This window comes from Tamandua tetradactyla, chromosome 1, assembly GCF_023851605.1.
Source record: "Tamandua tetradactyla isolate mTamTet1 chromosome 1, mTamTet1.pri, whole genome shotgun sequence".
NCBI classification, from domain to species: domain Eukaryota; kingdom Metazoa; phylum Chordata; class Mammalia; order Pilosa; family Myrmecophagidae; genus Tamandua; species Tamandua tetradactyla.
This window is the reverse complement of record NC_135327.1, coordinates 89,116,082-89,140,031: the sequence shown is the minus strand read 5'-3', so window position 1 is coordinate 89,140,031 and position 23,950 is coordinate 89,116,082. Positions and strand designations below refer to the sequence as shown.

The 23,950-nt window shown below is 37.1% G+C and overlaps 1 protein-coding gene across 8 annotated transcripts in view; it reads left to right on the top strand.

Moving 5' to 3' along the window:
- The window catches only part of BBS9 (Bardet-Biedl syndrome 9), a 699,527-nt gene that overhangs the window by 404,863 nt on the left and 270,714 nt on the right, over positions 1–23,950 (top strand). Inside the window, exon 20 of one of the 8 annotated variants that reach the window (XM_077120133.1) lies at positions 21,001–21,233. The exons of the other annotated variants lie outside the window; for them this stretch is intronic. Within the exon in view, the coding sequence (XP_076976248.1) occupies positions 21,001–21,024 (24 nt within the window). The 3' untranslated portion in view covers positions 21,025–21,233. Of the gene's footprint in view, positions 1–21,000; positions 21,234–23,950 lie in introns of those variants that run through there. 8 annotated transcript variants of the gene reach the window in all.

Here is a 23,950-nt window from a genome sequence, read left to right as displayed (position 1 = left end):
TGTGAAATTGAGTATTTCCTCCTTCTTCCCCCATCCCCTAAGGAAGTTTGCAAATATATTTTTGCCCAGATTACTCTGGGATATATCGCTGGATCACACTAATTACAAACCAACCAGATCTCATTCATGCCCTATTTAAGATTCCATGTACTTATGGTGTTCAAAGAAACTGATCATGCACGTTAAATTAGATAATGCATTACCCAAAATATAAATTTTGCACCAAATAAACATCCTGTCCTTTGATGTTGCATAGAAGTTGAAGTTTAAAATATGGAGACTGTCCTCTTTGACCAAACTTACTGTCTGCATTTCTTCATCTATGCCTTTGTGTATGTTATTTACTCTGTCTGAGCTTCACTTTTCTTTCCCCATCTTCCATTGTAGAAGCTTCCCATCAAGTCTATCTCCTACCTGAATCCTTTCCTTATTGCACCCTGCCCCTCCCAATTATCTTTGATTTCTCCCTTCTTTAAGCCACAGGAGCACCATGACCAACCTTCTGTAGTTGGATTTATTTAAATCATTCCACCTGACGTTGCAGTTTCTTGCATCCTTTCCTCTTTTCTCTTGGTGAGCTCTATGTATGCTCTCTGACAGCTGGAACTGTCTCTTCACCTGCCCATCTCTATACACAGTACAGAGAAATGCTCAGAGAAGTACTTAATGACTATTTGCTAAATAAACTATCTGAAAGGCACATATTAAAGAAGAGAGGCTTCCATAATCATTTGCATAAATCCCAGCTGCCTCTGGGTCAGTCATCACTTCCATTTCTCATAACCAATTAGTACTCTTCTTGAGCCCACTACTCAGCCTCTTCTTTCCTTCTCACTCCCAGGAGACAAACTCATAGCCTATGTTATTTGGAAGGTTGGAACCCTTAAGTATGATCTCCCTCACTGTCTCACCAACTTCTCTAGAAAGTAGTCTAGATCCAGTCCCAACAACTCTGACTTCCTTTCTGTCTCAGAGGATGAAGTTCCTTCCTCCTTTTTAAGATTAGCCATTCTCTCAATCCCTTTGACTTTTCACTGGCTTAAGGAATGCTGACTTATTAGTCAGTTACTCTGGCTCCTATGTTTTTTTTTTTTTTCTGTCCCTGCATTTTAAGTCTTTTTTTCGGGGAGGGGGGGAATCAAACCTGCATCTCCTGCATTGAAGGTGAGCATTCTACCACTGAACCACCCGTGTATCTTATGTCCCTGCATTTTTTTTTTTTTTCAAACTGGCATGCACCCGGAAATGAACCCGGTTCTCCAGCATGGCAGGCGAGAATTCTGCCACTGAGCCATCATGGCCCGCCCTGTCCCTGCGTTTTGTAAATATGTTGGAGCTTATCTCAGTATAGACCTGCCTTCTCCAACTCTTCTTTGTATTTCTCTTCTAGGTATGGTCCATTCTTTCTTTTCACAAAATTGTCTCATAATCATTGTCTACTTTTCTTTTCTGTGCTTTCTCCTCGTCATTGCATTTATCCACCCACTGTTAATGGGCTTCTGCTCCTGACGCTCTACCAAACCCACCCTTGACTTTCTGATTGCCAGATCCAATGAATATTTTTTGTTTCAATACTACATGACCTTTCTATATGCTTGACATTGTTCACTCCTACTTTTTTTAAAAACAATTTTCTTTGGCTCCCTTAAAAATGTAGCAGTTCCTACAGCCATTTCTTCTTTGTTTTCCTCATAGGCTGTTCTTCCTTTTCCCTTCTTTAAATGTTTTGCTCCACCTGACCTGCTACTTTTCTCTCTTGAAACACTCTCACTGTCTAGATGATTTCTGTATGATTCATCTATTCCTTTTTGGAACATTTTGAAGCTTACTTATATACAAAACCTTATGTTAGGCACTGTAAGAGAGTGATAAAAATTAAGAAGAGATAGCCCATATAGACTTTCATATTCAATTAATACATGTATTTCAATTAGACTATATTAAAATTATAAGTGATAACATGGGCAATGCAGAAGCTGAAAAAGATATTTTTATGTAATTTTATTGAGGCATATTTTGCATATCATAGCCCATTTCAAGTTTATGATTCAATGATTTTTTAAGTAAATTTACTAAATAGTAAAACCATCATTATAAGTCAGTTTTAGACCATTTAGAACATTTTATATCGTTCCCATCATCCCAATAAGGGAAGCTCAATCCATTAATCCCTGTTCTGCCCCCCACCATATCCTACCTCATTTTAGGCAACCACTAATCTGTGTTCTGTCTTTGTAGATTTGCCTTTTCATATAATATGTGTTCTCTTGCCTCTAGCTTCTTTCACTTAGCCTGTTCATGAGCCTCATTAATGTTGTAGCATGCATCAGTAATTTGTTCCTTTCTTATTGCTGAATAGTATTTCATTGTATGAATATTCATATTTTGTTTTTCAATTCACTAGTTGATGGACATTGGGTTGTTTCTATTTTTTGACTACTATAAATAATATTGTTAAAAATGCTTATGTGAAAGTCATTTATATGTATATATTTTCATTTCTTTTTTTTAGTAAATACTTAAGAGTGATATTTCTGTTTGTATGGCAAGATTAGGTTTAACTTAAAATAAAAACTGCTGAAGTGTTTTCAAAAGTGACTATTATTTTACATTCTTACCAGCAATGTATAAGGATTCCCATTTATCCCTATCCTCACTAATATTTGTTATTTTATTATGGCCATTTTAGTGATGTCTTTTTGTGGTTCTTAATATGCATTTTCCCTAATGATTAATGATGGTGAGCATTTTTCATACTCATTTGCCATTTAGATATTTTAATGGCTTACTTTATTCATTAGAGCTTTTGGTGACCACTGCATAGTTTTATTTTTCACTCCTACCCCTAAAGTGAATCATACCCCTAAAATGTCTCCAAAATTTCTACTATTTTTCTGCTATTTTCCCTCATCTTTGTTCAGTCTGAGCAAAGGGGTAACTCATCCTGTTTTCTCTTCCTGCATGGAGCTTCTGTTTTAACTGGGAGAAACACATAATAAATAAATGAGTGTTGTAGTTTCTTTGGGTGCTCAAGCAAATACCATGCAATGGGTTGGAACAACAAGAGGAATCTATTAGCTCATGGTTTTAAGGCTAGAAAAAAGTCAAAATCCAGGCATTACCAAGGCCATGCGTTCTTCCCAAAGACTGACATTCTGTGACTGGCTGCTGGTGACCCTTGGTCCTTGGCTCTTCTGTCATACGGCAAGGCACCTGAAAGCCTCTCCTGACTCTCCCTTCTTTCTAAGTTTTGTTGACCTTCAGCTCTTGCTTCCTGTGGCTTTCTCTCTGTTTTGTTCTTGTCTGTCTGAATTTCATTCTTCTTATAAAAGACTCCAGGAATAGAATTAAGACCCATCCTGATTGAGATGGGCCACACTTTAACTAAAGTAACCTCATCAAAAGGTCTTACTTACAGGGCAGGAATGGATTAAATTTAAAAACATGTTTTTCTGGGGTAGTACAGCTCCAAACCACCACAGTGAGTAAATATATAATATGTCGATGGTGATAAGTGGTACAGAAAAAATAAAGCAGGGTAAGGGTATAGGGAGTGCTGAGTGTGGGTTGGTAGCCTTGGTAAATATTTTATACAGGACTCTCAGGAAAGTCCTCACTGATGTGGTGACATTTTACTGGCAGTTTGAAGGAAGTGAAAGAGAGCCTTGTGGTTTAGAGATGTGCTTTTTGTTGTTTTTTTTTTTTCTTAGACAGAATGATCAGCTAATGCAGGGGGCCTGATGTTGAAGCATGCTCATCATCATCTAGGAAGCAAAAGGCCAGTAGAGCTGAAGTGGTGTGAGTGAGGGGACCAGGAAGGAGATGAGGCTAAAGAGGTGGGTTGGAGAGGTGAGGGAAGGTCATGAAGGGCCCTCATAGGCAGGCTGTTGGAGTGATAATGACATGATTTCTGTTTGAAAGGAACACTGGCTGCTGGGATGAGAATAGACCGTAAGGCCTAAGAACAGAGGGCAAGAGAACAGTTAAAAGATGGTGCAGTAATCCAGTATGGTAGTCATGAAGGATGTTAGAAGTGGTAGATTTCTGGATGTGTTTTAGAAATAGACCTGGCAGGATTTGCTAATGATTTAATGTGGGTTGTGAGTCAGGAGTCAGGATGACTTCCTGGGCAACTTGAAAGATAGAACTACCATTTTCTGAAAAGGAAATAACTGCAGGGGAGAATGGAAAGGAACAGAAGTTTGATTTTGGATATGCTGGTTTTGAGAAGGAGGTACAGATCGGCAGTGAGAGAGATGTGTCTCGAGTTCTGGGGAGAAGTTCAGGCTGGAGATGAAATTGGAAGTCAACAGGATGGAGATGATATTGGAAGTCATAAGGCTGTATGAGATAGTCTGGCAGTTCTTAAAACTATTTGGCCATGCCTTATGGTAAGAAATGCACAGATAACACAGAACAGATGTTTTACAAGACAATACATTATCCTTATATGTGGAACACATTCTAATATTTCTTATTCTACTCTACCATCTCATTCTATCCTATCCCACTCCATTCCATCCATTCCAGTCCATCCCATTCTATCCCATAAAAAATGTTCATGACTCATTTATTTGATTTCACAAACCACTGATGGGTCATGACTCATAATTAGAGAAGCACTGGGAATTGAATATGAATAGAGCAGATTCGATTGTTCTCCAACATTTAAGGCCCATTAAGCAATGTTTGTCCCTCTACTGTATGGTCCAGACAAATATTCTGTTTAGAATTAGTTTGCATACTTTAAATAAATATATAATTATGTATATATGATATATAAAATTTGATTTTTTGCCTTTTGTTGGATTTGGGGGTATTATTTTCTGTTCTTTCATTTTTCTGATTTGTAATAGCCCTGCTGATTCTTACTTTACTGGTTCTAGTCAGTTTAGAATACATGTTACCAAGTTTGTTTGTTTCATGTATAAATGAAGAACAATGGGTGCTAAGTGGGGTCCTTAAGTTATTGTCAGTGACTTGTATATATTAGTTTTAGGGCATTGGTTTTATTTATTAATCCATTTTGGGAACTCAGTTATGTCTCCTCCTTACTTTCCCCACCATCCCCCATAATTCTTATTGTTTTGGATGAATAACATTATCCAGAGAACTGAAATCTAGGTAGCTAATAGTTTTACTGAATATACATACATACCTTCAGACACATCCATATGCATATATACATTGTTTTAGTTTGTCACAAAGATCTTAAGTAAACTGAAAGCAGTTTCCAAAGTTACATATTGTATTACTCCCTCAACTGCCATCACAGTCTTTGCTGGTTCTGATTAAATAAATATCATTTGCTGCCAATGTCTTAGCCAAAAAATTTATATGCTATGTTAAATAAACATAGCATTAATATAAAACTTGACATTTGACTTAGGTGATACAAGCTAAAATAGGTTACCACGACCCACAGGTAGATTAATTGTGATAACCAAGTCTGCACCATTAAGGATTTCTTCTTCCATTCGCGAAGAGCTTCTACTAATTGACAGTGAACTGAATCTTTTGTCCTTGCTCAGAAAATTTCCCTTATGTTAGTAGAACAATGTAGGGAAATAATCTGTCTCACAATATCCTAATTGCTCTTAAACTTCAGGGAAGTACTTGATAATGAACTGGTTTTTATTTGTTGGTAATTTTGGAGTATTATGAAGTGATTTAGGAAGTACCTTTGACATTAGTACCATTTAGGCAGTTTGAAACATCACAGATTAAAAAAAGGATTTGTATTGGTGCATTTTTAATGAGAGAAGAAGATAGAGTTGTTTAGGATAAAATTTGGAAAGAGCATGTGGAGAAGTGAACTACAGAAGAATTTAAAAATTTCCTTTTTCCCTCCCCTGCCTTATATATATGTGTGTATCTATTGTAACACAGGGACTATGCATGCATATGAGAATAATTAAATACAGAAATGTGGCTTACTTGTTAGCCAGAAAGGATGCCTGGAACATGTGGATAAACTTGGATATTTGTCTAATGTTAATTGGAATATTGGTTTTCAGTTGAGGATGCCAAATCTTCAGAAAAGTAATTGGATTTAGCTTCCTATTTAGCAAACTACTTCAAATCCTTGAAGTATCCCACATCCAAAACTAATTTTTCTTGATTGTATCGAGTTTAGTCATGACTAGAACAAGGGTTGACATAGTTTTTTAATATTTAAAATATTTCTTGACAAGATTTCAACACTGTTGCTTGTCAACAAACCTTGTGGTTGGTGCACTAAGGACAGATGAAATCTTTATGTTTTGTGTAACTAGTTTTAAAACATTGTGAAACAATCTTCCTGGAAAAAAAAACATGTTTATTATTTTTTCCTATACATTTAAATTTAAACTCACATTTTGATCAAATCTGAAGAAGTAACACAAAAATGATATATTTCTTGTTATTTTTCATATAAATTTATGTGTACCTATTTAAGTCCTTTAGATTCAGCCTAGGAAATGTATTTTGTTGTGGTTCTTGGCATCTTGAAAGCATTATTCAATTTACAAATATTTAATGTGATATGTCAAAATATTTGGAAATTGAAAAAAAAACACTTAGAAGAAACAGGGTATTTGATCATTGAAATCATGGATTGAGAGATTTGGTTTCAGTGATTTGCTCTACCAACTATTTATTGAGCAACCATGCCAGAATTGTTACATAATGATTGGAAGGGGTATGTAAAGGTGTTTATAAAATGGTTTATAGCCTCAAGGAGCATGGCTTTCTTATAAGGATGATAATTATAAAGAGGGAAGAATTTTACGATAGTCTTTTGCCAATGAGGATGATCATTTAAATATGTGAAAGGATTAAATAGTGCTGGTAGGTAGACTATAAGCAGATGCATCATATATATTTTTTATTAAAATATACTCTCAAGTGAAAATCATTTTATTAAGTAACAGCTATCAATAGAAGCTATTTAGTTCAACAGTAGATTCTTCTCAAGTATTTTTTGTAGGACCATATTTTCGAACAAATTCACAGCCATGTTTTCATGCCATATTTCTTCCAGGACTCCAAACTTGTTTAGTAAGTATGGTACTTCTTAATTTAATTTTTTGGCCAATTTTAAGAACCTAAACCCCAGAACACTTTATAAAGCTTCCTTGTACCAGGCCCCAGGCCGCTCTGTGTCACACTTCCCCAGGCTGTTGGGAGCTGGGACACCGTTAGGCAAGGGCAGGACCCAGAGTGGGAAAGATGGTGTCTTCCGGTAGCCTTAGAGGGAGCAGTGGGCTTCAAATGGGCCTTTAGAAGTATAGGCTCAAGCCCCAGCCCTCTGTGGGGTTTCCAGGAAAAAGGCTGGATATGGGAGTAGCACTGTGAAGGGAGCAGGGGGCATGTCTTCCAGGTACCCCTAGAGCTGGGGGAGTTTGGCAGAACAGCCTGGTTAATAGTTGCATAATCTGTGGCTATTGGGCCTTCTTGTGTGACAGTGGGAGGTGAGTATCTCTTATGTCATGTACCATGGCTGGACAGGTGCTAGGCAGCCAGCACTAGGCTTAGGGATAGGGTGTCTACTGGAGTGACCACAGTAGACACAATAGGTACCATAGCCCCCTTTAAGCCTCTGCGTTAATGCAGGTTGAGGCATGAAACCTCCTCCATCAGAGATGTGTTTTGATGTTTCAGGCCTAGGTTTTGATGTTCCCTTAATTCCTAGTATGGAAGGACTTGGTGAGGGGGGTGTTAAGAGTTTCCTTAACCATACCCATTCTTCAAGTCTCCTAGTGTTATACCTTCACCCACCAACCTCCAGAGACTGACTTGGCTGCTCTCACTTCCCAACTTTTCTCACAAGGCACTTGTTTCTGGGCTGCTGAGAGCAGGAGATTCAGCCTTCTGCATGGTACAGTGTCAGCAGTGGGGGATGGGCACCATACATGGCAGTGGACAGGAGTAGCATCAGGGTCTAGTGGACCTGCCTGGGATGGCCCAGGCCTGGCTTATCCCCATCCTCTATCCTCATGCCCATACCAGAGCCTGTGGGAAGTATGACACATTTGGGTTGTGGAGGTAGAGCAGCCAAGATATATCATCAGAGAGTATACTGAGGATCAGAGTCAGCTGCAGACTCAGCAGTCAGGGCTGGAAGAGGAAAGCGTTGGTGGCCCTTGAAGCCAAAGTCTTGGTGCCAATCCCATGGGGTTAGGGAAGGAAGAAGGAGTCTAGGGTACAGGCTGATGAACTACTGTCCATCTTCTCCAGGAAGGGAAGCAGGGATAAGAGTGGCAAGAAGGGTGGAGACAACAAATGGGTGACAGACAGGGAAGCCAGATATGGTGCCTGTGGTCAAAAGGCCTCTGCCTATAGGCCACAGCTGCTCATCCTGCCTCTGTCATGGGATCCAGAGCTTGCCAGGTCCTTGCGCAGTGTCTTCATATTGGATACTGCAAATACTTAAGCTATTTAGATGCCTGTGCAGATGCCCACAACAAAGCCCAGTACTGCTGATGCCTTTAGTTTAGCTACCACATAGCCAGCCAGGAAGTCTTTATGGAATGGGGAGGTCAGGAGCGAGCTGTCCTGATCCGCACCACTGCTTACTTCATCTTCTATGCACCATTGCAGGTTCTGCAGCTGATTCTTGAGAAATGCCAGGTCTTTAAGTTTGGGAAGAAAATCCTTGTCATCTACCATCTTCCCAGCTGAAATTGTTGCACAGACCAGTACAGTATATTTCAATTAAAGTAGATTTTTCAGTCTGACTCAAGGGTAGGATTAACTGCAAGATCTAACATTGTTCATTACCATGCCCCAGTGCCTAGCACAGAGCCTTGTACACAGTAGGTGCTCAATGCATATTTGTTGAGCAATCTCGTCCTGCCCCAAGGGCATAGTCAGCATTTCTTTGGAGACCTTCAAAGGCATGCCTTCTGTCTCTGCCAGTAATTTCCTCTGAGAGAAGCATATTATTTTGCTAATGAGATATTCACTTCATAATATGTATTTGGGCCTTTGTTTACCCTTCCTAGTTCTTGAGTTGAGCAATTATTGCAGGTACTGTGGACAGTACTTCGGCTCATACGATGCTGTGATTGTGTGTGTGTGTTTGAAAATATTTTTACTGAGAAATCTTCACACATATACAGTCCATACATGGTACACAATCAGTGGCTAACAATATCATCACATAGTTGTCTATTCATCACCACAATCATTTCTAGAACATTTGCATCACTCCAGAAGAAGAAATAAAAAGAAAAGAGAAAAAACTCATACATCCCATACCTCTTACTCCTCCCTCTCACTGACCACAGGTATTTCCATGCACGCATTTTTTTTTTATTCTTTGTTACTCCCTATATTTATTTATTTTTTATCCTTTTTTCTTTTACTCCTTTGCCCATTCCCTGGATAAAAGGAGCATCAGATTTTCATAATCACACGGTCACATTGTAAAAGCTATATCAGTATACAGTCATCCTCAAGAATCAAGGCTACTGGAACATGGTTCAACAGTTTCAGTTACTTTCCTCTAGCCACTCCAATATACCATAAAATAAAAAGGCTTATCTATATAATGCATAAGAATAACCTCTAAGATAACCTCTCAACTTTGTTTGAAATCTCTCAGCCACTGAGACTTTATTTTGTCTAATTTCTCTCTTCCCTCATTTGGTCTAGACAGCTTTCTCAATCCCACAATGCTGGGTCCCAGCTAATTCCAGGAATCTTGTTCCATGTTGCCAGGGAGATTTACACCCCTGGGAGTCATGTCCGACATAGGAGGGAAGGCAATGAGTTCATCTGCTGAGTTGACTTAGAGAAAGAACCCACATCTGAGCAACAAAAGAGGTTCTTTGGGGATAACACTTAGGCCTAATTTTAAGTAAGCTTAGCCTGTCCTTTGCAGGAATAAGTTTCATACGGGCAAACCCCAAGATAGGGGGCTCAGCCTATTAATTTGTCCGTGGCGCTGCTTGTAAGAATATCAGGAATTCCCCAGGTGAGGAACTTTACTATTTCCTCCTTTCTCCCCAGTTCCCTAAGTGGACCTAGCAAGTACTTTTTTATTCTCAGCCCAAATGACTCTGGGATATATTGGGGCATCACACCAACCTGTACAAACCAATAGGACCTCAACACTCTATTTAAGATATTCCATGTAATTATGGTATTGTGATTGTGTTTTAGCTATAGAGTTGCTCTGGGTCTCTTGATAAGTCACCATAGAATTTTTATGATCTCTTTGTGCTTTGAAAAGCAGAATAACTTGAAAAGGAACAAGAATAGCTCCATCATCTTTCTGCTGTTAAGTTGCTAAATATGATTTAAAGTCAATGATTTTTCTACCTTCAATTTTTTTTAAAACTTTTTTTATTGTATAGTATGACATATGTGCAAAGCAAAGAAATAAAAAAGCAATAGTTTTCAAAGTACTCTTCAACAAGTGGTAACAGGACAGATCCCAGAGTTTGTCATGGGCTACCATATGAGCCTCTATTTTTCCTTCTATCTGCTCCAGAATATGGTAGGCTAGAGGGCTTAAGTACTTTTCTATCATCACAATCAACTTTTTCTTCTTCTTTTTTTGTGAACAATAACATATATACAAAAAAAGCTATAAATTTCAAACCGCAGCACCACAATTAGTTGTAGAACATTTTTCAGACTTTGACATGGGTTACAATTTCACAATTTTAGGTTTTTACTTCTAGCTGCTCTAAAATACTGGAGAGATACCAATTTAATGATTCAGCATTTGTATTCATTTGTTAAGTCCTATTTTCTATGTATAATTCCACCATCACCTTTGATCTTTCCATACCTTTCTTTGGGGTTGTTTGGGCTATGGCAATTCTGAATTTTTGATATTGGAAGGGTCCGTCACTAATATGGGGTAAGGAGATGGAACTATCTGATGTTCTGGAGAGGCTGAGCTAGGTTTCAGGACTTATCTGGACCAGGGACCCATCTGGAGGTTGTAGGTTTTTGTAAAGTTACTCTAGTGCCTGGAACCCTTGTGGAATCTTATATATTGCCCTAGGTGTTCTTTAGGATTGGTTGGAATGGTCCTACCTTCAGTTTTAAACACATTTTACATGAGTCTGAATCATAGGGCAAGAAAAGACATTATGAAGTACTTCATTATTTCAAAGTTTTGTTTCTAATTTGGTTAGTAATTACGAGATCAAAGAATATGAGCATTTTTAAGGCTCTTGATCTGCATTACTGAATTTTTGTGTATTTTATGAATTGCTAGTGCCAACAGCAGCATAGAAAGTGCAACAGTGATTCTAGAATTATTCCCTTTTGGTATCTTTTCTAGTAAGTATCTCATCAGGGATTTCTTAAAATAATATGTCTTTGTGGTCCTTTCTTAGAAGCCTACCCAGCAAGACTGGAGAGAACAAATAGTTGCATATGGAAACAAACATGGAATGCTGACATGAATAGCTAAAGACAGGGCTGGCCTGGCCATTTCCCTCTTGCTTACAGCAAATTAAATACCAAACCAATCCCACTTCTAAGTACATACCCAAAGAATTGAAAGCAGGGACTCAAACAGATATTTTCACACTGATGTTTATAGCAGCATTTTTCACAATTGCCAAAGATGGAAGGAACCCAAGTGTCCATCAACTGATGAATGGATAAATAAAAATGTGGTTATAGATACAATGGAATATTATTCAGTTGCAAAAAGGAATGAAATTCTGGTACATATGACAACACGGTTGAACCTAAAGCATCGTGTGAAGTGAAATCAATCAGACACAAAAGGACAAAATATTCTATGATCTTCATTAATATGAAATAATTAGAATAAGTGATTGATAGAATCAGAAACCAGAATAGAGGTTACCAGGGTCCAGGGTGGTGGCAGGGAATGGGGAGTTAATTCTTAATTGATAGAGTTTCTGTTTGGGGTGACGGAAAAGTTTTGGTAATGGTAGCACAGCATTGTGAATGAAATTAACAGTACTGAATTATGTATTTGAATGTGGTTAAAAGAGGAAATTTTAGGATGTATAAATGTTACTAGACCAAAAATAAAAACATAGGAGTGTACAATGCAAACAAGGAACCGTAATGTAAATGATAGACTATAGTTAGTAGTATAATTATAGTTAGTAGTGTAATCAATTATAACAAATACAGCACACTAATGTAAGATGTTAATAAAAGGGGGCATATAACAGAACTGCATTTTCTGCAGGATTTTCTGGTAACTTTCAACTTCTCTAATAAAACAAAATAAAATTCCAACCAAATAAAAACCCAGCTTCACAGAGTAGACTGATAAGAAGGTTGTATATGAGTGCCTCTGCAGTTATATCTTATTTGAGGTCTTAGATCAATTAGTACTGATTTCCCTGAACTGCTTAAGGCCTAAAATTATCTCCATTTACTAGGAGAGACAGGAGAGAAAGGGGGCAAGAGCTGCAAAAAGAGGGTTAGCAATGGCTGAACTTTGATTGATTTATATAGTAAAATAAGTTTAAATTTTACCCTCAAAGAAAATTTTACAAATGTCCCTTTCAAAATGATCAGAAATACTTTCATCTTATATAACTTTTTTTTTTATTAATTAACGGAAAAAAAGAAATTAACCCAACATTTAGAAATCATACCATACCATTCTACATATGCAATCAGTAATTCTTAACATCATCACATAGATGCATGATCATTGTTTCTTAGTACATTTGCATCGGTTTAGAAGAACTAGCAACACAACAGAAAAAGATATAGAATGTTAATATAGAGAAAAGAAATAAAAGTAATAATAATAGTAAAAAAACAAACAAACAAACAAAAAAAACCCTATAGCTCAGATGCAGCTTCATTCAATGCTTTAACATGATTACTTTACAATTAGGTATTATTGTGCTGTCCATTTTTGAGTTTTTGTATCTAGTCCTGTTGCACAGTCTGTATCCCTTCAGCTCCAATTACCCATTATCTTACCCTGTTTCTAACTCCTGCTGGACTCTGTTACCAATGACATATTCCAAGTTTATTCTCGAATGTCCGTTCACATCAGTGGGACCATACAGTATTTGTCCTTTAGTTTTTGGCTGGACTCACTCAGCATAATGTTCTCTAGGTCCATCCATGTTATTACATGCTTCATAAGTTTATCCTGTCTTAAAGCTGCATAATATTCCATCGTATGTATATACCACAGTTTGTTTAGCCACTCATCTGTTGATGGACATTTTGGCTGTTTCCATCTCTTTGCAATTGTAAATAACGCTGCTATAAACATTGGTGTGCAAATGTCCGTTTGTGTCTTTGCCCTTAAGTCCTTTGAGTAGATACCCAGCAATGGTATTGCTGGGTCGTATGGCAATTCTATATTCAGCTTTTTGAGGAACTGCCAAACTGCCTTCCACAGTGGTTGCACCATTTGACATTCCCACCAACAGTGGATAAGTGTGCCTCTTTCTCCGCATCCTCTCCAGCACTTGTCATTTTCTGTTTTGTTGATAATGGCCATTCTGGTGGGTGTGAGATGGTATCTCATTGTGGTTTTGATTTGCATTTCTCTAATGGCCAGGGACATTGAGCATCTCTTCATGTGCCTTTTGGCCATTTGTATTTCCTCTTCTGGTAGGTGTCTGTTCAAGTCTTTTTCCCATTTTGTAATTGGGTTGGCTGTCTTTTTGTTGTTGAGTTGAACAATCTCTTTATAAATTCTGGATACTAGACCTTTATCTGATATGTCATTTCCAAATATTGTCTCCCATTGTGTAGGCTGTCTTTCTACTTTCTTGATGAAGTTCTTTGATGCACAAAAGTGTTTAATTTTGAGGAGCTCCCATTTATTTATTTCCTTCTTCAGTGCTCTTGCTTTAGGTTTAAGGTCCATAAAATTATATAACTTTTTTAAAAAAACCTCTAAAGGATGGCATTAAATATATTCATTGTTGAAAATGTGAAAAATTCAGAAAAACAAAATAAAATAAAGAAGATGCATAATCCTCTGCGAACGTTTTTCTTTCTCTTTTCTGTATGTATGCATGTGTGTATTTTAAAAGTTGGGATCACCATGTAAAAAATGTCATTACAATCTGACTTTATTCTCTTAATTTCATTTCAGGAATATTTTTCATGTAATTATAAATATTATGGCATCTTATTGAATGCTATGTGGTATGGCTATGCCATAATGAATTTATTTTCATTTTTCTAGTGTTGGATAATTTGATTGCTTTGATGTTGTTATTACTATAAATAATGCTGCAATGAACATTTTTAGGGGTAAAACTTGGTACAATCATGACTGTTTCCTCAGGATAAATTCCCAGACGTGGAATCAGAGGGCCAAAGTCCATATACATTTATAAATGCTTCTAATGCACATTTCCCTTAAGAAATTCTGTATCAGTTTACTCTCCTACCATTTCCCAGCACTTCTGTCAACACCGAAAATCATAATTTTAAAAAACCTTGCCAATTTTACAGAAGAACATGGTCTTATAGTTTTAGTGTGTATTTCTAATGTGGTTAGGCCTTGGTCCCAATCTTTGTTTATACTTGTGATGCCCTACTGCCTTTTCAGACCTAATTTTGGAGATACAGACTGAAGTGCAGAGCTCCCACCAATTCCCAGTTTCTAAGTGGCATCTTATAGTTTGCCTCTGTGCCTCAGAGTGGCATCTTCTCTTATTTATCTTTTCTTAACTCAAGGAATTTGGGGAAATTTATAGTTCTCAGCTTATATGACTAGTTGGTTTTTCTTGCCTTTGGCTATTACCCACAGTACTACAGTGGAACGTTTTACAAAACAGAATTTTACTAGGTTGTGTCTCTAATTCCATCTCTCTTCTTTCCATCTCCAATACCCATCACCAAAGTCATTGTTTTTCCAAAATAGGCTCCAGTGGAAGCCTGGGGACTCATTGGAGCCCTGTGTGCTATCAGGGGTAAAGGGTTGGAAGGAAAGCCTTCAACCTGAGTTGAAGCTTTATCTGTTTTTTATCTTGGGCTTCATTTATGATTTCAATTCTAAAGAAATTTGAAAACCACTGCCCTAGGTACGGTAGCTTCTCCAGGTTGGACGGTGCCTTGAGACCTTACAACCTTTTTACCCCTGCCTAAACACTCCTAATGTTTCTCTCCCACTTTTGCGTTTCTGGACAGTATTAGAATAAGTTGACTTCATCTCGTTGATCATACATTATAATTGGCTCACACAGTATTTTTACTTAAAATTCTGTTAGTTGCTAAATTTAAAACCCAAGAGACTTTACTTTTAAAATGTTGATTCTGGTTTCTCCAGAAAAATCAAAAGTTCTGGCCATAGTGGGCCTGCATTCCTCTATGGTGTCGACAGGTTGCCCCTTTGCATGGGTCATGTCTTCTGCTTGGCAGCTTCCATTGCAGGTATTGTTTCCTAGCTCTGAGCATAAGTTCAGTTATCATCAAGCTATGCTGCCTTGTTATGATTAAATTATAAGGAAAGGGAAATTGTTCTTTTATTCACATTCACAAAAGATTTAAAAATTAGTGATAAAAGAAAATGAATGATAGACTGAGAAGTTATGTACATCTCAGGGTTTAGGATATAATACCTACCAGTACAGATCCCATAGGGCCTGTTAAATGCTATTGCTTGGAGACTGTGGTTATTCATTCATTCATTCACTCATTCATTCATTTAGTCAATAAATGTTTGAGTACATGTTATGAGCCAGGCCACTGAGCCTAGTCATCAAGACCTCACTAGTGCACAGGATAGCTATGTCATTTTAGAGTTTACAATCTAGTGCGATTTTCTATGTTATTTCCATATTATTCTGTGGCTCACAAGCACCTATGTATAAATGGTTATTCATCACCTATGTATAAATGGCTATTTCACGCCACTTGGAGGCAGTAGAGAAGGAAGGCAATTATCTCCTTTTAATGGACAAAAAATGATACTGGAAGCCCCATATTCCAGTTTGCTAGCTGCAGGAATGCAATACACCAGAGAAGGATTGGCTTTCAATAAAAGGGGATTTATTTAACTAAGTATAGTTCTTCAGAGAAAAGGTAGCTAACTTTCAGCTGAGGTTCTTTCTTATGTGGGAAGACACAGGGCGATCTCTGCTGGCCTTCTCTCCAGGCCTCTGGGTTCCAACAACTTTCCCTGGGGTGATTCCTTTCTGCATCTCCAAAGGCCTGGGCTGAGCTGCTGAGTGCTAAGATGAGGTATGCTGAGCTGCTTGGACTGTGTTATGTTGAGCTCTTTCATTTAAGCATCCAGCCAATTAAATCAAACATCATTCATTGCAGCCAGCACACCTCCTAGCTGACTGCAGATGTAATCAGCAACAGATGAGGTTCACATGCCATTAGCTCATGTCCACAGCAATAGAACTAGGCACCTTTACCTGTCCAAGTTGACACCTAAATCTAAGTACCACACCCCATTATCCCTCTTTCCATTTATGTGGAAAGAAGAAGATAGGTATGTTTGCTTCCTCGAGACTCCTAGGTTTCCTTCTAGGAAAACCTGCCATTTAAATACACTTGCTCAATAGATATTAGGGACACTGGGAATGGGAGAGGAATCCGGAAATGCATGAGAATTAGTTGCTCTCTTAAGTAGTTTACAATCTGCAATAGCTACAATAGGCACATTTTAAGTAATTAGAGTTTGGGTTTAGTCCACAAGCTGTTTTAAACTTTGTGGATATCTGATATATTAGCCACCCATACTTGCATTATTTTCTACTTGCTTTTCATCTCAAATGTATATATTCACTTCCATTTTGACACAGTATGGGCCCAAATTCTTTTGAGGACCCATATGCAAAATAAACACAATTTATAGTATTGTGTCACCAGGGAAATTCCTTCTTTCATTTTAAATATCCTCCTAATAAACACACTGTTGGAATGTAGCAACTCATTTAAGTTGGATACTTCCTAGTTTTTAGAATTTCATGCTCCCAGATTCATGCATTGCACCTGACCTTAATAATCTAGTTCAAGCTTTTATTCAGTATTTGAATTTTTTCTTTTAATATACCCCAAGATTACACCAGCAAAACATTTTCATTTCCTATGCCAATTCGAATCAATGGTGCTGAGTTGAGAAGAATTCTGATGTTCTATCCAGGCTCTAAAGCAAAAATAACCATAACTGGTTAGTGAAGACTGTGAAATGCATGGGAATTAGGAATGTTTTAGTGTATTCCTGACTATAAGAAAGGAGATTTTTAGCTTACCAGAATGAGTTTTCACTGTCAACATGTGGAAATAGAAGTCTTATTACCACTTTCTCTTTTCTAATGGCCAGTCTCTCACTCAGCCAAGTTCTTTGGGAACTTTACCAAATGATGGAAGCATGTAGTGAAGAGAGTTGGAAACAATGAGGTTTCTACTGAGTTGCTAAATTTACTTTTTGACTTTGGATCCTTTTGCCTTTACCAAGGGTGGAGCTGGGCGACTGAGACTAGATGTGGCTCTGTGCAGCTGCTAGGTCCTAAGTCCAGTGGGGACAGAGGCCATCTCTTTCTTGTTCGCACTGCCGAACAAAATGTCTGCCACATACTATATGTCTAAATGTTTATAGAATGAATGAATGAACGAATACAGTCTCTGACATCTTTGGAGGAAATTTAAGATAAGTTCTTAGTGCTTTCAAAAGTAGCATGTTATTTGTTCCTTTGGATTGTTAAGCAGATTTTAAATTTACATATATATTAATGGGCAGACTCATGCGTTTATGCATTACTGGTTGTGATAAGACCTTTGAGATTTGCACAGCGTGTTCAGGACATAGAATATAACTTCTCTGTGGAAAGGCTTCTGGTCAGAAGGATGATGGATGCATTTTCACATCTGAAGATGAGGAGCAAGAACTGAACACATAAAAGTCCCTTCCTTGGGAAACTGAGTGTGTGGTCAGTGTCTGACACTGTGACTTCTTGCCATGAAATTCTGAAGTTTCGGCTCGTGTTCCATTCCTCTTTTACCAAGCTTTTGTGCTAGGTTATAGAGGGTCTTTTCATACTGGAAACCATTTTCCCTCAATTAATTGGAAGAAAACAAAGGTTGGCCCCAGGCTCTGTGGTTATTGCTTTACAAGCAAGAGGCTCAGATTGAACTTCTGGCTCCCTCAGTCAGTAGGGACCAGACTGCTGGGGTGGCTCCGCCCCCATGGGGAGAGCTGGGTTTAATAGCATCCTGTAGCCACCTTTCTGGTTGACTGACTAGGGGAGAAGGTAACCCTGCAGGAGAAGCCTTTCCAATACTTCTAGGAAGTATTGATATGAAATGCTGGGAATATGGTAATAAAAACTCTTTAACCATTTTTTAAATCTTTTTACCTCTTTTAAAAAGAAGCCACAAATAAAACATGCTAGTCAGATGGCAGAATCCAGAGTATTTCATGTCACAATGTGTCCATTTATTAAATCATTTAGTAGGCCAATAATACCTTTAGCTTGAAGTAGTTAACAAGCATGCCTTGCAGTGTTACTTTCATTTTCTGCTCCCTGTAGCACTTAGCAAAATCCCATTATGCAATTGGGTTGTATTAAATGTTAAAAAGTTAATTTGTTCTGCATTCCATTAAAATTGCACCTTTTTTCATGTGCATTGGTCCTTAAATCTTATTTAAAACCTATAATTTAAGCTCACAGCATAGTAAAGTCTTAAGTAACCTTTTGCCCTTGCTACTTTAATCACTCTTCATCACACATTATTTTAGGAAAATTGTGGCATTGAGTTAACTATTTGCTAGTTAATGAAAATACCTATCATTTAAAAAGCGAAATGTGGACTTGGACTTTTAATACAAATTTTGCACCAATAATGAAATAAAATATACCTTTTTTGATGAAAAGAATTTGATTAGCAAATAGTGTTGCTTTATTTCTTCTTGAAATAACTGAGATTTGATTAATGCCAAATAATTGATTAACAAATTGACAAGAACAGGGAATTTATTTCCATTTTCAAGTATTGAAACACTTACTTTTAAAATGTAATACATTATCTAATTAAATTCATTGTTATCTTACACAAATGTGACTGGAGGTTATGATACAGTCATAAAATGTTGTGAAACTGGTTCTTAATGGTGGTGTGGTGAAAACATCTCTCATCATTTGATTCCAAATATGTTAGATAAATTATTTATTTGGTATTTTTTTGCAAAGTGGTAGTGAGTAAATATGAAATAAATAGTAAACTTTAGGAAACACTTCTTCTTGAAGCCATGCTAAAAATTTTGGTGGCACTTGGTGCTTTATTTAATCTGCTTTTATTTGCTAACTGGTGTACACCATTAAAAATCATCAGGTTCAGAGAGAACATCACTGATAATTGCAAAGCTTATACTTAGAAGTAGAGGGTTTCTGACATATAAGCCATCAGGGTTACCTTGGGTTTTTCCAGCCTAAAGAAATAATGTCTCTGTCATATCAAAAAAAAAAAAATTAGTGTGGGCCAAGAGGTAGAGAAAATATGAGCAGATCCTGAGAATAATGGACTTTTGGAGTTTGAAGGAATCTCAGATATTAAGTCCAGTCATCTCATTTCACAGAATAAATGGAAGCCCCAAAGATTCAATGTCCTGCTTAAGATCCTCCAATTATTAGTTGCTGAGACTGGACAAAAACTGGGCTTTTGAGGCAGGTTTGCTGATTCTGAAAGAGATTTTTGGGTCTCTCTGCTGACCACCTGTGTGACCCATGTTGATTCCATGAGCTAATGGATTTGAAGGGCTGACCCAGGGCCTGGTTCCTCTAAACACTAAGTCTGTGTGGGCTCCCTTCCCTCTTCAGGCCTGTGCATTGTGTACAGTACTTTGTTGTTGTAGTGGATCATTTATGCGAAATGAGACATTGGCTATTTTGGCCATGAGGTCTGGGTTTGTGGCCAACTCAGCACAGACACATGGGCACTTCCGAGCTCAGCTCATGGTAATGGTGTTGGAGGGTTTGGGTGGGGATCCTCTCTGAGGCCATTCATGTGTTTGTTCTGTGGCCTGTGGACTCCTGAATTTCCCCATTCTTGTTTGATAGTGCAGCGGAGAAATCCACAAAGAAGGATGCTGAGGAGGCCTCAGCTTTTTTTTTTTTCTTTTACAAAAGAAATGTTCCATGGAAACTTTCCCTGTGAACCCTCTTCAAGAGATTTATGCAGATTATAAAGTCAAAAGAAAGGGTCATACCATACTTTTCTTTCCAGGCAAAAAGGCCAAAACATAATTTTAGCAGGTATTAGTAAAAATTGAGAAGTATTTTGTGTATGCTGGGATTCTTGCCAACATCTGTGTTTGCAACTCCCAAGACAGGACTAAGGTGAAAGTTTTTCCTCATTGCCCTTGGAAGATTGTTGAAACAAGTCGGCCACGATTCTTTTCCATTGCATCTGTGTTATTGAGGCCTCTGTAGACACTGTTTGGTGGAATCTTGGGCCAACACAAATTGATTTACTTTTCACCGACAGAGATTCATGCTGAAATGTTGACTGCAGGTGCGTTTTGAGAAAGGGAGAAAATCTGAGGGACTGGTAATTAGACAAAGCAGGTGGAAGTCATTTGACTACTTTCCAAAAAACTGCAAACAGTCTGCTTTAATTTGGAAAGGATTTCTTTCTTTCTTTCTTTTTTAATGTAACAAATGACTCTACAAACCCTGAGTTCAGTTTGGTACATTCAGGGAATTGACAGCAACTTTTGCAAAATTGAGGATAGAGCTTTAAATTTGTTTAGAAGAGACGAGAAAGTTTTAGCTTTAAGGGAGTATGAAATAAATATTTATAAATACCACTTCTACCACATTGTAACTATTGGATGTGTAGCCATTTATTAATATGGTGATTTTGGTGAATATGTTTATAAACTATATACCATTTATTGAAGAATATTCTTAATTTTCCATGGAAGTATGCAGAGCCTTTATCAGAACATTTTAACCACACGCAGCAAAGACCTAAGCATTCTTTATTGATCATTTTGTGCAGAACACTAAGGAATGTTCCAGTAGAGTGCAGCAAAAGCCAATTATTGCAAAACACACTCTTTTTTTTCCATAGTCAGTCTGGAATGTGGAGACGTAGAGGAATTTCAGAGTCAGAAAACGATGGAAACAAACAATAGAGATCCTGGAACAGTGGTGCTCTATGTGCATTTTTTCTCCCCTTAAGCTCCGCTGTCCTATGAGAAGTCCTCCATCAAGAAAGCTGTCTCCAATTGACTCAGCAATACTAACCTTTCTTGACAAAGGGATTTGGTGGTAGCCCAGAATAGCACTTAAAAATTTGCATGGTATAATTTTACTTTCTTTTCTTTTAAAGATAACTTTTTAAAAGTACATAAGTACTATATCAGACTTATGACAAAAAACACAGATAAATAAAGAGAAGGAAATAAAAATTACCCTCATTCCACCGCCAAGAAAGAATTACATTTCAGATTTTTAGATGTGTTATATTTTGTGCAAATATATAAATATAAATAAGAAAAATATGTTAAAATGGGGTCATATTGTAATGCTGTTTGGAAAATGTCTTTTCCCATGTGAAGATAAATTCTTAACATGTTCCATGTCAATATAAATATTTATAGCTATTATGGTTTTTATAAATACAGTTATTCTAGCTGCTAGTTTCAATAACTTTGTATGGCATGCCTCTGTCTCTTAAAAAAATGGCATACTACTTCACAATAACATGTAAGTAATTCATTTATCTTTGTGAATAAATATTATACTGATGTAGACCACTGTATATTTGATGTGTACCTCAAGGAATAAATATTTACTGTCACAAATTAGCTGCTTTTTCTTTCTGTTGGTGATTTACTTTCAGCTTCTATTTTGAACTTCTAGCCTGTTTGTAGAGAAAGTGGCATTTTTTACTATGTGATTACATAGTGGTGATACCTTAAATTTGTTGATTTTTTGAAAGTTGGTTAAGTAGGCAAATAGATGCTCAATTTTTCTTGCTTTCTCTCTACCAATATTCAATTACTTTTGATTGCCTTATGCTTATATTTCTTATTCTAAGAGAATAATGTAATATTTATGTTTGAAATATGGTAATTGAGGAGAAGAAGTATAAAATTTTATCTTGGCTTCTACAAATAGTAAAAGCTACCAGAGAAGCAGAGCTAACATTCTAAAAAAAAAAATGTAATTAATAAATTCTCTCAGTGTGTATTATCACATCTATTTTAATTATATCTGGCAGCTGAATGTCCCTGAAGAAATCCTGACTGGTAGGGAACTTGGGGTGACTAAGTCAAAGGACTTTTCCCCAAAAGCAAATGCCACTTCCCAAACAAGCTAGGTCAGTGGTCAAGATGTATACTTGGAATCTTGAGACTCACTAATTCAGGAGCAAGGATTTTAGTAAGGTAGGAAGCTGTAACCAGGTTAGAGAGATTATAGATGCCAGCAACCCCTTTTAGCAACCTCTAGCTATGCTCTAAGGCTGGCTGCAAAAGCCCTGAGAGAGAGAGAGAGAGAGAGAGAGAGAGAGAGAGAGAGAGAGCACCTGCCTCTGGCTACCTGGGAGAAGGAGCAGCCCTGGGCCTGCAGGGACATAGTAGGGGTGGTATTCAGAGTCAGGGCCCATAGGTGGTAACATCCTGCTTCTCTACGGGTTAAGATGATGGGGGCCTTTATATACTGTGTGTAAAGTATATGCAAATACAGAAAACCAAAAAAACACATTATAATATCCTGGAAATGTTTTTGCAGCATGGTTCAAAGTTGATCAACTTTAAAACTTGTAGGTGCTTTCAGGAAATAAATTAAAGGCCCTGATATAATCACTTCACAAGAATGAGTATACCAGGATATTCAGTAACTAACTTTAGTGTCTACTCTTACTTCAAAGAGAAAACTTGAAGTCTTCTTTCAAGACCTATATTTAAGCTTTTCTAAAAACCTTATAGTTGGGGTATGTGGCCACCAGGAGGCAGCCACAACTTTGTTAAAAATCACTTGTCTGAAAAGCTTGAGGTGATGCTTTTTCCCAGGTGGGAAAGTAAAAAAGACCACTTTTTTTTTTTTTTTTTACCTACTCTTTGAACTAAAATGAATGTAAGAAATAGAACATTCAGTAAAATTTACCAAACTTAAGCACAATTAATTTTTTGTTTTAAAAGATGCATTCTTCCCGGGTTCGATTCCCAGTGCCTGCCCATGCAAAAAAAAAAAAAGCATTCTTTGAATTTTCAGCTACTGTGTGGCTTTTCATTTTTATTTTTATTTTACTTTTACCCCAGTAGCACAGTCTTTTTCTCAGACAAGGAATTAAATAGTGATGACATTTTTACCTTAAACATTTTGTAGCTAGAAATACATACATACATGCACACATATATATGTATGTACTTAAAAACAAAAAAACATTCTTATCCTGAAGGAAAAGTGGGTACAGCAAGATGATATATTTAGGAACATGCAAAAACTCCTTGGCTTATCATTCCAAAAGAACAGAGAGATTACTTTTTATAAAAGAGAGATCAATTCCTTTTCTAGAAAGCAGTTTTTTGCTGCTAGCTTGATAATGCTTGAAATATATGCCCTTGATCCGTTGGTTGTTCTAAAATTTGACGTGGGTTGAATCTGGAGGGGAGCATTAAAAAATACAGATTCCTGAGCCTGATCAGAAAATTTCAAGGGAGAAGGGCTGTTTTTCTAAGAGGTTCCTGGTGATCTGTACAGTCCAAGAAAGTACCTGGCAACTTTCTCTCTTGTAACTTGTAAGAACTACACTAGTATGTGAATTCTTAATGAACTTTTTAAAAGTTTGCATTATCAGAAACTGATATTTAAAGATATTTGCAAATGGTATATAAGTTTTTAAGCAGAAATTTTGACACAATTTTGTAGAAAATTTGAATATGTAGACCACATTTTAATGAAGTTTCTTATTAGGGAGTTTCTTCTTCACACTGATGGCAATATAATAATAAGATTTATTTTTAAATATTGGAAATAGAAATGTACTTTCTCACTTAGCTGCTATTCAAGAA